The 16153-nt window shown below is 41.7% G+C and overlaps 1 protein-coding gene across 5 annotated transcripts in view; it reads right to left on the bottom strand.

Moving 5' to 3' along the window:
• Positions 1–16153, bottom strand: part of VCAN (versican) — a 99067-nt gene that overhangs the window by 63911 nt on the left and 19003 nt on the right. For all 5 annotated transcript variants that reach the window (XM_038124979.1, XM_038124981.1, XM_038124980.1 and 2 more), the window contains 3 exons: positions 10573–10747; positions 9900–10027; positions 422–715 (listed from right to left, as the gene is read on the bottom strand). In XM_038124979.1, the coding sequence (XP_037980907.1) occupies positions 422–715; positions 9900–10027; positions 10573–10747 (597 nt within the window). The remainder of the gene's footprint in view (positions 1–421; positions 716–9899; positions 10028–10572; positions 10748–16153) is intronic.

A 16153-nucleotide genomic window follows, 5' to 3' on the forward strand; every position in this document is an offset into this window, starting at 1 on the left:
TCACAGAACCACAGAATAGATGTGGCAGGAAAGGACCTCTGGAGATCATCTAGTCCAGCCTCCTGCCAAGGCAGAGACACCTGGAGGAGGTGACATGCCCAAGTGAGCTTTGAATGTCTGTCTTGTGTCCGTTGACAAGACGCGAAGATACCAATGTGTGCTCAGGCACCAAAATATGGACCTCACACAGACTCATCAAAACACTGCACAGGCTGAAATCTTACCTTAAAACTCTGCCTGTCTTCACCTGCCAATGTTACTTTAAGACATTGACAATGTTACTTTAAGACAACAGTGGTTTAGTTCCTAAAAACCCGCACGTGCAGCAAGAATTGGCACAAAACGCGCGACAAAGGAAACGCTTCTTGCGGCAAGCATGCTGCAAATCACCACCCAAAAAAGAAAAACAATAAATGCTTACGTTCATAGCAGTAGGCATCAAACTTGCTATCGGGGTAAGGGAAGCCTGTTTGGTTCTCATAGCGATACAGGGTTCTCACCCCAAGTAAACCCCCGCCGCACTGGGGTCGCGCCACGGAGGCCGGGTAGCGGACGCTGCCGTCCGCCAGCCACCCGTAGTCACACTGGTCAAAGCCGTTCCTCCAGGCCACGTAGAGGTTCCCCACGGAAGCCAGGACACCTCCTCGCTCCTCACACAGCTCCCTAGCTTCCTCGAAGGTGAACTTCTGGGGGGCTGAGACGTGGACCACCTCATCTGCAGGAGGAAACAAAAACAAAATAACAAAGGCTGAGTAGGAAGTTCCACCATCAATCAATTCCAGAGTCCTGCAAGGTTGGGGATTTTTTCCCAAAACACTAGTATTTTTTTTTTCCTTAAAGAGAAAAATAATCAGATAGCTGTAAACCAAATGTTCCAGGCCTGAATTTGAAAGTTAAACTGCCACAAAGCATGAGCATTTATAAGCAAACTTTATGCCATGAAGTACACTGTGGCTGGACACTGAGTCCTTTCCTTGGTCTCTAGCAGAGGTCACAGCAGCCCTGAGGATCCACTGTGACCCCTGTTAGAGTAGAACTTGCAGCTCAACTCAGTTAATTAAATGCAGTCCACCAGAATTTACTATTTTCCATAAAGCAAATCTTCTACTCCTGCAAGCCTCCTACCTGGCCCTTTTAGGCATTGCTAAAATCTCACTTCAAACACTCAAAAAACAGGAAATATTCTTCACTGCCTGCTCTAGAGCAGCTTCTAATGTTGGATTTCCATCAGTCTTCTGCTTGTCCCATTTGGAAACAAAGGTGAGGAAATGCACAAGACATGTTGCATGCACAAAGCCCTCTTTGTGTGGAGAAGCTGAATGAGTCTTCAATGTTGATAGCATAGCTCAGCTTCCAAGGAATAACAGTTTGTAAGCAATAGCCATCCAGTTGGACACTGAAACAAAGCAAACAGCACATCTAATATTTTGCTTCCAAGGTAAACCACCATTCTGCAGTTGTCTTGGTTGCCTCATTCACACAAACACTCTAAAGAAAAGTCAAGCCTCTCATGTTCATATCCTGGGAATGAAGCAGTAAACTGACCCTTTTCTCATTTTTGCTTAGACTTCAGATGAAACCAGCCAGGCCTAAAATGAGATGCTGGTGTACAAAACAGCAGCACAAAAATCAAAGTATTTGTTGCAAGACAGCAATGCCCTCCCTCAGCAGGCCAGGACACAACAGCCACTGTTGTGGAAAACACTGCTTTTCCACACCAGCCAGTCTGTCTTACCCTTGCACAGGTCTGAAGGGAACACAGAAAAATGCAGACAGAAACTACATCACCCCAAGCAATTTCATTCACATCAATATTATACTTGTTTGGGGCCTGAAAGGAATGCAAGTGTGAAAGGAGGCAAGGTGCCAGCTTTCTTTTTCCTCCTAGGTAGAGGCTCTGATTTGTTATTACAGCTGTAGCACCAATCCCATAGTGTAACTTGCTTTATGCACATTGTGTGCAGCTCCCAGCTTGGAGGCAGAGGGACAGATAAGGGAAGCAAAGAGAGATTCGTCCTCAGAATGGCTCATTCAGCTCTTCAGACCACACAGAAAATGAGCATTTTATTGTTACATCCTTCTGCATCTGCCTGCCAGCCCTGCTGCCATGTCCAGCACAGAGTGATGGGTGCAGCTATCCCACAGTCCTGTCCCAAAAGCAGCACATGAAACAAAGTAAAGAGTAAAGAAAGGCCTCTCCAGAGCAGCCCCCTCTGCTCTGAGGATTGTTCTGATCCTCTCATAGCAACCATGATATGTATGAAAATCAGCAGTTAAAATGCAATTTAATTGCAATTATACAGCAGATATCATTGCAGTTGGATGAGTGAGAAGTGTGAAGAAGAACAACGAATTTCCATGACTTCTGTTAACAAAAAAATAATTGCAGACAATCCCACAACATTTCTCATGTGATAAACTACAGAATACACAGGAAAATGGGTAAACAGCACAAGATTACTAGAAAAGCAATTTTTCCATCAAGTGATTTGGATCACTGGCTCACTATCATTTACATTAGTGCTATTTATTCCTCTGGGCTGTCATCTGCACTCAGTTAAGGCAGAGAAACTTAGTGAGGGGTTAAGTCTTGGTGTAAGATTTCAAAATGCAGGGCTCTTCTTTAAGAGAGGTCACTCTGCAGGGAACTGACTTACCCAAGCTGCACTTTCTAGGCAGAAGTCTGCCTCAAGTTTGCCTTGGAGTGTGCCTGTGTCTGCAATAGTGATAATCCTGCACACTTAAAAGATGAGTGTCATGCCTTTCTCTGCACTGGATATATTCTACTGACCCCACATGGGCTTATTTTGTTCACCTGTTAAAATCAGCTGCTGTCAAAAAACACCATCTTTGTCAAGGATTGATTTACAAAAATAGCCAAACCAAACCAACACAATGTAAAAAAAATAAAAAAGAAAAAAAAAGAAATCCCCACACATATTTAAGGAAAAACACATCTTAACCAAAACAATCCAATAAATGAAATCCAATGTATTTGACACCTAGTTGGTATATACAAAAATTTGTGACAATAACCTCACAAAGAAGGCAAAAAGGCAGCAGGGCAATGTCACCAAGTAAATGCGCATTTATTTCAGGAATGCTAGTGATAAGATAAATGGCAAAGATGTTAAAAGATGTCATCTTGTAATTGCTCTAATTAGAGAGCATTTTTCTATGATTCCACAATTTTTACTTTTAAAAAACCAAGTAATGGGCAAAAGTCATTTTGCAAATAGCAGTAAATTACTCTAGGAGCTATGACTCCTCAATTTGTTTCTCCAGTTTGAAAATAGATTAAAATACTCTGTGATTAAATGTGCACTTAATGTGCTTAATAATTGTTGGGATGAAATGTGAAAAACAAAGAAAGAGTTTAATAAATGCCTTGTTTGATATGTGAATCCAGAAACACTTGAATGTTTGTTCTGCTTCTGCCAACTTCTCAAACAACCTTAGGAAAAAAAGTTAAAATATGGGGGTTTTCCTGGAGTTTCCTGATCTCCTTCACTTTTAGCATGTGGCTGAAACATCCTGACTCCTTCAAGGTATCAAAAAGGACTCAAGCCTTGCACAGAATCTTCTTCTAAAAGGCAAGAAAAGTAATTCTGAAGTTAATTAAATGTATTTAATCCATGCAGTTTCTACAATTTACTCCTGTTTTTGAAAGCGCAACAGCTTCCATATTTAACAGGGGGACAGATCCCACCACATTCTTACAGTGTTTTTATTAAGATGTCTGGAAGCCCCTCAGTTTCCCAGCCAAAACCCTGAAAATAAGGAGATTAAGAGGGAAAACTCATCTGCTCGACAAACAAATGACATAGCCACCAACACCAGGCAGAGAAAATTCAATTCTGTGTTTGTTAAACAGCCACGTGCATTGTTTTTATAGCTGGAGCACACCCTGAGTAACTCAGCAATACTGTGCAGGCAAAGCCAGGGCTTAGGCCAGCAGATGAAGAAAAACTGGTTCTGCAGTACCAGGGGGTGGGGTGGAGAACGTGACAGTGTTTAGGCTGCAGACAATAATGTAATGTGTGTTATTGCTGGCTCCTGTTCCAAACCAAGCCTCAGGCTGATGGAGCAGCCTCAGCGGTCACTGCACTCCAAGAATCCCCAGGATTTTCCTCTTACATGTGTTTGTTTTGCTTGGTCAGAAGAGATACCTGAGGAAAGTCAGACTTTTTCCATCTCTTTACAAAATATCGGGCCAGATGAAGAAGTCGGATTTTTCTCTTGAAGACAGAGGTGATTCACCTGCAATCCCTGAGGAAAAAGTTTAAGTTCTTCAAGAATCAGCTCTACAAATCTTATCAGCTGATTTCATAGCAAGTTTCATTGCTTTGATTCACTTTCCTCAGGAGATGTCTGGTGAGCTGGGCACATTGGTAGATGTGCATGTCATGAATCACACAACTTAAAAGCAAGGTGGGAGGAAGGGCAGGCTAGAACCAAAGTCGGGTCAACACACAACCTGTGCTGACTGGGGTAGTGGTGCTGGGTTGATGTTTGGACTTAATGATCTCAAAATTCTTCTTAACCAGCCTTAATGAGTCTGTGATTCTGTGATCATTACTGTCCCATCTGGAATTTGGTGCTCACGAGCTTTACCTTGTGGTCAGGTGGTCAGACTCTACAGCCTTCGCAGTCATCCAAAGCCAGGCATTAGAAAATGCAGAGGGCTATTAATTATATGAAAGGTTAATCATTCCCATAGGAGGAAATGCTTAACTCTCACTATTAAAAAACAAACAAAAAAAAACCCCAAAAAACAAAATCCAAAAAATCTCCAAAAAAAACCTCAGAAAAACAAAAACAAAGCCAAGACAAAGCTTTTCAGTGCCTTTTCATTTTAGTTCCTTGGTGATAGTTTTGTTTGAGGAGAAGAAACACTATCTCCAACTAAGAATTTGGGAGCTCTTTTTTTTTTTTCCCCATTTTTTTAGCATAATGTGCCTGTGGTGAACTGCAGACCTATTCATTTATTCATTTGTTTCTGAGAGTTGGAGCCCAGCAAGTTCATCAAGCAGAGATGTCCTTTGGGAGTGTTAGAGCTCATGGATTATGTGCCTACAGCAGGGTAGAGAAAGAGCTGTCTAAGAGTGACAAAATGCCACCTTTTCTGATGTTTTATAGAGCATTCTAAGGGCATTTTCTCACCTGCACCTGTAACCTGTGGTTACTGCTCCTCACCTGGACACAGTCAGCAGGTCAAAGCCCAGGCAGTCATGAGGCACTGCCATCACAAGTTTCTTTTTCCTCAAAAACGTGGAATCTGTTCAAAGCTTCATTCCTAGGACATGGTCAAGTGTGCAAAGAAGCAGGAATACCATGACCACTTGGAGGACTAAAACATTTACCCTTGTGCCTTCAGGACCAACAACTTCCTCATCCCCCTCCTCTCTTTCTCTGCTGCTCAGGGCTGGTTCTCTGACACACCGGGGTAATAAAGAGGTGTCCTTAACAAAGTCACTAATTACCAAAACCACTCTGCAGGGCTGCAAAAACACAAACATCTAAGCAGCTTGGTTCAACTTTACAGCAGGAGGCTGGATAAGATGAAGAAGTATTTTTCTCTTGCACGTCAGAACAAGTCAGTCGATTCCTTTTGATGCACAGCAGCAAAGATTTAACTAAACTTTCCTGAATGTCTTGAGTCTATTCTGCGCAGACCCATTGGCTGAACAGGAATCCTCTTGAGAACTTAGCCTTGCATGATGTCACACAATCCAAGGCTGGATAAGTGTCCAGTATAATGGAAAGGCTCATAATTCTACCACAGGCCCTGAACTAGAGAAAAAAACTGATTTGCTGTGTCCCAGTTTTGAAACCTAATCTAGTTGTTGCTCCAGAATCAGAATAGACCCCAGAGAAGATCTTTAGCTGCCCAAAACACAGAAGAAACTTCTCACCTGAGGCCACATTTTAGACTATGACTCCTTTAATTATGACTATCATTCTCACAGAAATTTCCATGACAACAGCAAAACCGCATGAGAGTAGGTGGAAAGTATTCAAAGGACATCTGGTTTTGGTTTCTATCCTTCTTCCCTGTGCTCACTGTGGGGGGGAGGTTGTGCATGGAAGGATGACTGAACAATCTTCCCCACAGACACCCCAAAAATAACTCTGTTAGCGTGAGGGCCCCATCTGCACATGAGGGAGGCTTGTCAGGCATGCATGGGCTCTGATGGGTTCTGGCCAGGAGACAATCCTGATGGGGTGGTTTGTGCTTTGGCTCAGCACAAACTCACTCCACCAGTGGGCTTTGGTGGTGGTTCTATCTCCATCTCTCACACCACAGCGCTGCCAAATTGACCACACACTGCTTGTCTGAAGAATTCAAACTCTTCCTCACCCACCACCCATCTCCATCTAAGGGATTACACCACAGGAGACACCCCTTTGGCTGGTGGTGTTAAGGGATCCTCACCCAAAACTTTGCAGCTCAATCACTTCAAAATTTTTACTCATAAATCACTTCCTGCAATTAAAGGTACCCTAAATGTTTCTGTTAGTGCTTGGTACACTGAAATATGTGATGAAATATGAGGTATGTAAAACAGTTTATAATAAAACACCATGCCTAGTACCTTTTTAATGATACTTTGACTCCAGGTTCTCATTTTTATCTCCAGGAGCTCAGAAATTTTCAATCCTTCCCACAGTTATTCTTCTGACTGTCACAGCAAAACTCATACTATTTAAATTAGAATTGCGCAGTCTTTAATCTCTCTGGCTTTCCTCAGAACAAGGAAATGGCAAAAGTTAGCCTAGATAACTGGTTTCAATTTAAGCTAATAGTTTGTGATTTAAGGAGAAATCCATGTCTCTGGCTAACTTCCTGATTCCACATGGCTAGAAAGGAATAAAATCGAGATGGAGTTGCTCCTACAAATCCTCAGTGCAAATACCCAAATTAGTACTGCAAATTCAATGCACATTTATTTTAAAATGTATTGCAAGAATTCCCACCACCATTTATGGCCTTCTGGGGTAACAAACCAACAGCAGCCAACAGACCAATAAGTGTTCAATGGCTTCCATGGTGACACCCTCGTTATAGCCCAAATTTTGATTATCATTAGTCAGGCTTGTGCCATGAATAGTCATTCCACTGACACAGACCCTCCAAATAAGGACCTCTTTAGTGCAAGCAAGTCGAATAGATGTGGCATTGAATCAGGGCAGGGTACACAGATATGAGCTTTAAAATTCACATGGAAAAGGTTGTATTTAAGCCCACCCTAAGTGCCATGGATTCATTTTGCTGTGAATTAGGCTAAAGGTCTTGCAGGATCTACCTTTGGTGAACAGGGCCATCAGAAATCTGGCACAATTTTAGCTCTTGATCTAAGTTTCCTACCAACACAGCGATCTAGTTTAGTTCAACTTTCCAATAACTCCACTGGCATTCTGTCTAAATTTCCATCTTCTGTGGGTGAGTTGTTCTGAAGTATAAACTCACAGATGCTGTGTATCTTCTACCAAACTCCTCCTCACTCCAAATTAACCTCTGTCCTAACAGAAACTGCTCCTGTGTAAACAGAAAAAGCCACCTTGGCTCCTCAGCCCCACCTGGAAAAGGGAGTCTGGCTCACAGGCTCAAGTTTCCTTGAAGGCACTGAGGAATGGTTTATCATGCACTACACCACGGTGTGGCACCGTGAATTTTCCTCAGCATGTGCCTGTTTCTCCTCATCCAAACAGAGTAATTTAACTCCTCTGCATGTCAGCAGAACCTGCCCATACTGTTTCTATGCCCCGTACCCATAAACTCCTCCTGGAGGTCGTAGAAGTTGTTGTCACACTCCTGATCATTTTAAAACTTCTGAGAGAATGAGAAAATAATAAAATCTCTCCCACATACACACAAAATCCAACAAACAAGACAACCAACCAACCAAAAATACCCAATCTGAAATAAAACAAACAAAACAAACAAAAGGAACTCCAAAAAAAATCCCCAAAAAAACCAAAAACACCAAAAACAACAAAAGGGAAAAGTTGGGGAGTGTCTTTGGCTAACTATTATAACAATCTGAGATTAAACTTGTTCAATGTAATGAATGCAATATAATTAACCAAATCTTTACAATATCGTGCTCTAGCTTATATATTTGTTAAAATCTGGATGTTTTCATGTACAAGGAGATCATGTCACCACAGTCCAGCTGACAGGCCACAACAGTGGGGCAGAAGTGTAGATGCATCCAGAGAGGGAAACCAGGTCATAAATCTTGGCAAATTAAATTTTATAACAAAGAAGAACCAATTAATGTCTGTGAGCAATTGAAGACTAGGGCAGTTTCATCCATGAGGACTGCACATTCACTGCAGCTTCTTTGAACCACACACCAGTCTGGTTCCAGGTTGTTCCAAGCAGAGACCATCATCCTCAGTGAAAAATGCTTCAGTTCAGACTTAAGTTTTATTTTTGAAAGTTCAGTGATAAATTTTGACCCTGAGAAACTGCCGGCTTGCATGCACCCAGGACAATCTGCTCTGTATTTGTTACACTTCTCTGTTCTTGAAGAGGGAAGAGCAAGAGATTGTTCTTCACTCAGGAATTATACAGGTTAGGTTTTTGACTAAACCTTCTTTTTTTTAAGTTAGGAAAGACACAAACTGAATTTAAAAGCATTGATTTAGAGGAGATTCAGAATCCAATCCCACCAAGTACTGATGGAGGATCAAATCTCATGAATTGTAGATGTTCACAGGTGCTGCTCACTGACAGATGTAAACAGGACATAACTAAAATTAGGACAATGAAAATCACTAACAAAATCCTGTCACTTAATTTTCAAGTTCAAGTTACAAACGCTCAAGCATATATGTTTTCTGGAGGCTCTGCAGTACCTGTGTTGCTTGCATTGCACAAATCTCCAAGTTGTCTAGGACAGATCTTCAGCTACTAAAAACAAAACACTTACTGATTTCAGTAACTAAAATCTCTGTAAATCACCAGTAGGAGAAAAATTCACACGACCTAATCTATATCTTATCTAAAACGGATTACAAACAAACACTGAGCATTTGCACTTTGCAATTGCTTTTTAAAAATATGTGTGCAGCTACAAAGGCAGGCTTGCTCAGAGCCAAGGCTAATTTATTGTTCTGCTGACTTTAAGAGCACTAAATTAAATGTGTAACAGCCAAGGACCATCCCTGAGGATTTAAGTTAGGAATTATCACGGTTTTTTTAGAGAGGAACTGTGGAACTGCCATGGAATAAAAGCCTGTCAAACAGACAGCATTGTGACACACTCAGGCCACTGTAGTAAGTGAAAAATGTACTTTAGTCTTGGTTGCAAAGTATCTCTGTAATAATTTTACTAAATTAGGCCCAGAAACTACGAAGATTTTTCTCATTTGTTTCTTTCTGAATCTGAGATGACCCATTATTAAAAAGATAGTATTAAACATAGATGTCAATTCCATATCTGTCTAACTTTATGCCATGGACATATAAAAAGACTTAATTACATACTTTATGAACTGTAATACAGTCAGCACATATACTACATCTATCTTTGCATATACTTATATATAGCATACACAGTTTCTCAAACATTAAATGCATTTCTTTGAAAATACTTTTATATAACATTCAAAAAATAAGATACTTCAACAGCAACTTTGTGAGCTCTACTGCACTAACTATAGGCAGCCTGAACCTTGACTGCCTCTTTGTAGACTCCACACTGGCCTTTAATTAGGACCTGCAAGACCACAAACTGTAGGTTCCCTCCATTTGGCAATTCTCTTCAGATACAGAGCAGCCAAAACCTATTTTAAATGGAATTTTCTCCCTCTCTGCCCTTCCACATTAGGCTCCCCAGTCACTTTTTAAGCCTTGCAGTGCACTTCCAGGCTTTGCAGACCCGTCTCACCTTCCATGTGCTCCACGTAGCAATAAACATCGTAAGTCTCGTTAGGGAAGCGGCGCCCGTACGTCCTGACTCCTTTCTTTCCCATCTTATCTCCAAAGCAGCCAACTCTTGGATGTCTAATTGGATACCTGGAAATGCAGAAAATTAATTGTTATGACGCCTCAGGATTTCACCTTTTATATTTTTCAGATCCTGTGCTGCTTTAGGGTGTAACTCTGAACTCCATTTACAGTGTTAGTTGCTGTCTTCACATTTGGGTCAGACAACACAATCCCTCTGGGCCTGAAACTCAAGGACACCCTACAGCCTCAGGCCCTGAAAGGATAAACAAAAGTGAACTGGGGGGAGCAAACTGGGGGTAAATGACTTCATTACCTGAAGCTGGAATTGGAGGATTAAACCCTGAAATGCAAATGGACCAAACTTATAATTGTCTGAAAATCTCATGACCATTGTCCATCTTGGGTGTAACCTCTGGGAGGCTTCTGACAGCCCATGATGTGCCTTTTGCAGGCCTTTAATAAATACCCACTTTATTCTCTTAACCTTATCCAGCCTCTGCTCTAGGCAGCCACTCCAAGGCATCAATTATGTCAAAACAACAGTTTAGGTCTGCACAGGCCAGGCATAAAAATTTGGGTAAAATCATAAAGGGATGTTTTGAAAGCCTCACCTGACAGTCTGGTCAGACACCCAGCCAGCATCACACTGCTCAAACCCATCCTCATAGGCTGCTTTCAGCTGCTCTGGGCTGGCCATGACGGCACCGTTGTCCCGGCAGGTCTGGTGGGCCTGTGTGAAATTCAGGGTGTACCTGCTCGTGGCAGCCCGGTAGTGAAACACAACACCTGGAAGGCAAAAAAAAAACTCATCAGTGGCACATTTTGGGTTGTTTCTGCAGCCACCACAACCCTGTAACCCAAAAAAACCCATCAGTGGCACATTTTGGATTGTTTCTACAATCATCACCACTCTGTAACCCAGAAACCCCCATCAAGGGCACATTTTGGATTGTTTCCACAACCATCACTGCTCTGTAACCCAAAAACCCCACCAGTGGCACATTTTGAGTTGTTTCTGCAGCCATCACCACTCTGTAACCTCACCTGGGTGTTGTCACAATGCTGAAATCAGGTGGGCAAAATGAAAAATGGCACAAAAATGTGAGATATTACAGTATAAATTATGTTCCCCCTCTAGTGGCTGCTACCAGTAATGGCAAAATACCCCCAAAATGTGCTTTTTTGAAGCAGGCTTGCTAATCAGTGATGGGCCTGGTGTCCATTTCTACACATCAAAGATCACTACAAATATATCATTTATCATTATACGGATTTTGGTCAATTTTCCATAGTCATATTTTCTTGCACACACCACAAATGGTACAAAGAAAACAAAGCATGATTTTATTTGGGGTTTTCCTGGTTCTGAAAAGGACCTTGACAATTTCAGCAGCTTCTGGAGCATGCCAGACCTTTGGAGAAGGAGGCCTGGTGTGAAGATGGTTTTGTTTAAAGCAGGATCTGTCTAGAAGCCACATTCTGTTTTCTACACACTTACAATTCCCACTGAATCTGACAACAGCTAGAACAACCATAAAGGGCACTGAAGTGGCAGAAAACAGCCATCCCACCTTACAAAATCATTTCCCCCTATTACCAGTGTCTTTTACAGTTTAGCATCAAAGGCACGTCCCTTGCAGTACCTAATTGCACTCTAAAATCCTCAGAAGCATTTCAACGCCATAAAACATCCAGAGAATGGAAACAAAAGAAAAAAAAAAAAAACCAAACAAAACAAAACAAGCCCCTAAACCATTAAATGTTCCTTTTCTCTGATGGTTTTACTGGAGTCCTTCATGATGAGGAAACAGCATACTGTAATATAGTTTGGGAAAATAGTAATATTGTAGCAATAACTAATTTTACAAGTCTTTGCTATTACAGCATTGTTGAAAGATAAAGAAAGTCTGCTAGTTCACAAGCAAATAGAAATACAGGCCACGTAGCAAATTGTTGATGCAAGAATTTCCAACTTATTTAGAAATCTTTTTCTCAAGCAGACAAATTCAGTAAAGTCTTGCCAGCCATTAAAAATCTGCATATGGCCAAGAAGTAGAAAATGCACATTTTTCTTCTTGTCATGATTCACCAAGAAATTAATACAGAAACTATTATCTGAAAACTACTCAGCCATCAGACATCATTTTTTTAATCCAAGCCTCTTGCAGAGAAACAGGAAATAATAGAGGAAAGGCTGGGAATCCCCATATTTCATCATTTAATAGGGAGTCACACACCAGCTGCAGCCACTAACTGGAAGCTTGCAGACCACCAGTATCCCTATAAAATGCCTTTCAGAACTGACAAAACCCATCACAAAGAGTTTCTTCCAAGCAACAGTGTCATTTCAGCTTCAAATGGATCCAAGCATTGTTTGGCAACAGTGACAAGTGAAGAATACACCCCGGAAAATTATGGCTGTGTTTGTATCATTACATAAAACTTTCCAGGTGCCTGAAATTCAGTCATTAAGGGTGTTAAATTGTTAGGTTATTTCACTGCATTATTTGGCACAGGCCCCACAACACCGTTCCAAACAATTTCTGGGCAGATGTCAAGAACAAGTAGAGAACAGGGACAGCTTCCAAAGGGCATCTTCATCCTATGCTGGGAGCCAAAGTAGTGCTTCAGTGGGGATGGGGGACACCCTGCTCCCCACAGCCTCCCAGCCCAGAACACAGAGTTAGCCAACATCAGCATTTAAACCTTAAAATCACAAAAAAATATTATCTGGTGATTTACTTTTTTTTTTTCCCCACATGTGGTATGCATAAAAATAATGATTTTAATATATTCATAATTTAGTAGCAGTGGTTGAAACTGTGAGCAGAACACCTGCTGGTATAAGTGAGGATTGCTATATTAGTAGCACAGTAGTAAATAAAAACAGGATTTCAGGTGGCCTGCTTGTTGTTCTGGATCTAGAATTTAAAAATGGTCAACTTTTACAGAGCTCCCAAGAGAAGCAGATAAAATACCCTGTTTCACAACTGTGAACCCATAATAATATTCACAAGCTGTGCATCTGGCTACTCTATTTGTTATTTTTGAACATACACAAGCATTTTAAAACTTTCTTTTTTATAACATTGGTGTTTCTGTAATAAAGCGTATTTGATGCTGAGTCACAAATGTGCAATTACATGAAGCAATTTGTTAATTCAGTTTGTTGTTTTAGTCCTAATTAAAGGGTATTTTGTGTGAATTTGGATTAATTGTCTCTTTTTTATATTTTTTTCCCAATATTGCTTAAGTGATAGTATATGACTTCAAACTGGGCACAAGAGTTTCTGCTTCCCAGCACAGCCACCAAAAGGTTTGTTACTTTAGAGGAGATGGCAACATGCTTCTCTAAAGCTGTATTTTTTTATTTTTTTAAAGCTTCCTGTTGCCATCAGCTATTTCACCTCTCATTCCTTCTTTTTTTTTTCTTTTTTTTTTTTTCTTTTTTTTTTTTTTCCATGTTGGAAGCACCGCTGCCCTTCCTACCCTGGCAGAGCCGTGTGACACCTGAACAAGGCAGGACTAAAGAGTTAAAATCCCAGCCAATTTAAAGTGGATTTCGCCGAGGCAAAGAAGAGCCTTTGGTCATTTGTAAATCCTGGAAAGGAACTCGGGGAATGCTTTGTTCTCCTCGCCCTGATCCACAAGGTAAACTTCACCTATTCTCAGAGCTGGAGGCTCCTCCATTTCCAGCGAGGAGCTAATGGACATGAAAGAGCCTCCGAGATGAATGGGAAGGAGGACTCACTATGCATAAGCCTGTGCAACAGCTGCAATAATTAGAAGACCCCTGGGGCTAAGAAGATTAAAGTGCAGGACTTTCATTGTTTCAGTTAGACAGAGAGAGGGGGAAAACCCATTGTCCCGGTCTTTGCACTTTAAAACATTTGTAAAGGATTTTTCTCCCCCCTCCTTTGTCTATTTCCTCCCCGAAAGAAAAGGCAAGAAAGGAGTTGTCCTTGGAACAAATAAAGCAACTGGAAAACTTGCTACAGCGGTATAATGTTGTCACTGAACATCTGGCAAACAAAGTCAGTGTAATTACAGGAAGGAGTAGCAGCAAGAAAGAGCACTCATAGGAAAGCAATTTCTAGCATCCAAAATTCACTTCTGTCAGAGCAAGGGTGAACGTCTTTTCGTCGTTTATCTCATGTCTTAGGCCAGAAAATAAAAATGTGAAGCATTTTATTTTTAACGAACAAGGGTTTCCATGGGTAAGAGCCTAGTTCTGTGGTTACACCCCTTTGGGTCGCTGCTTTATTGTGTATCATGCGTCAAAACCCCGTGGAACTGCAGGGGAAGCTAGTTTATTAGCTCCTGGTATGGCTAATAAATTATAGTTCACTTTCACTAGTGAGCTCACGCTGCTGCCTCATGAAGTGTTGGATGTGGCAGCATAAACCCTGAACCTCAGAAGCTGCCTCACACAGCAAACACCTAAAGGGAAAAGATTGCGATGGCAGCGCTTGTTATCCTGTTAATTTTTGTCTTCAGACCTCGGACACTGTGGTGTGGACCCCTGAAATAACCCCCGGCCCAGGGCCAGAGCTACCACACAGCTCAGATCTTAGTTCAGATCCTCCCTGGGCTTAACGCAGAAGGCAATTTACATTACAAATACACCCCAAAAACATGGGTTACAGGGCTGAGCGCTGTATGAAAGGAAGGAATAGGGCAGCGTTTTCAGCTCTCTGCATGAATAATTCGTTTGTGTCTCTGTCTCTCTAGGGTCTGCACCCATCTTATGACGCCTGTCTTGGGCTTTGGCAACCTGAGAAGAAGAGGTTGGCCTTGCCAAACGCCTCAGGGAACTCACGGTGGGGAGGGAAAGTGCCTCTCCCGGCCCTGCCAGGGCTCTCCAGGGACAGGCACTAGCCCACAGGTGCTCCCTTGTGCAGGATGTTTGTGCCCATCCTCACAGCACACAGGTGGAGGGGCACAGGGACTCCCCTGAACATCTCCAGATAATGAGAGGAGGGATCAGTGTTGAGCTTCACCTGTGGTTTTACCCTTTATTTCTCTCCCAACACAGCTCCTGCATCCAGAACCACCCCAGCCTGTCCACCCAGAGGCTGACATGCTCCCAAACTCTACAAGAGGGACACAGCAGCTTGGCCAGAACATTTCCTTCCCTCTTCCTGGCACGCTTTGCATGTAGACCCCGGGTCTTTACCAGCCAGAAATAAACTTCCCTCTGCCATCCTTTGATGGTCCATCCCAGCTGTGCTCTTCCCTTGCCAGGAAGATTCCTCGGGATCCATTAGGCAGGAGAATAAAAAAGGAGCTGAAAAATGCAGCAGCCCATGATAATTTACACGGAAGTTCAACATCAAGAGGTGGTAAGGTTTCAAGACAGGTAAGCCCAAAAGATTAGGTAAAAGCACCTCTTCAAATGCCTACTTAAGAGATAAAGAAGGGGATTTCTGCTGCAGAGAGAGCAGATCAATTAGGTTGTCAGCACACAATCTCTGAGTGGCAGCTTTCCCACATCGGAAACAACTTTCATTTATTATCATTATAATGCTTGCAGGAAAGACAAGTTTCCATAAAAATGAAAATGTGAATTACCATCTCCTGCTGCCTCCCTAATTCTTGTTTCTTTCCATTAAAAAGATCAGTATCTTAAGCCCGGGATTGTCTTTCCAGGCTTTAAAATGAAAATACACACACACACAAAAAAAAAAAAAAGGGGGAGGGGGGAAGAAGTCTTTCAGATTTGCAGCAGAATCAAATAGAAACTGAGCAAATGAGGCCCATGAAAAGAGTGAATTCCCAAAATATCAGTTAGAAAAGAATAAAATGCTCTCACTTTTGGCAGAGAAATATTCACTGAGGAGCTATAACAAAAGAACAAGTAAACTAGAAGGATCCCGTTTGCCACTTAGATCCCTTTAAATCCAATTATCTCCAAGGAGAACAAAAAAATCAGCTCAAATGAGTGGTTTGTTCTGACTTCTTAATATTGAATACTTTGGGTGATACATGTTCTCCTTAATTGCCCAATATCATAGCGCCACACAAAACAAGCATTTCACTAAATATTCAGAAATGTTCCAGAATGAAAAGCACTGTGTCACTTCATTTCTAGGTCAGATTTTTACAAGGTAGCTCAAAGGTATTTTATAAAAGTGGACTTCATTACAACTAGAGAGAAGGAATAAATGTGGACACAGAGAGGTACAGCAATAC

This window comes from Motacilla alba, chromosome Z (genome assembly GCF_015832195.1).
Source record: "Motacilla alba alba isolate MOTALB_02 chromosome Z, Motacilla_alba_V1.0_pri, whole genome shotgun sequence".
Lineage (NCBI taxonomy): Eukaryota > Metazoa > Chordata > Aves > Passeriformes > Motacillidae > Motacilla > Motacilla alba.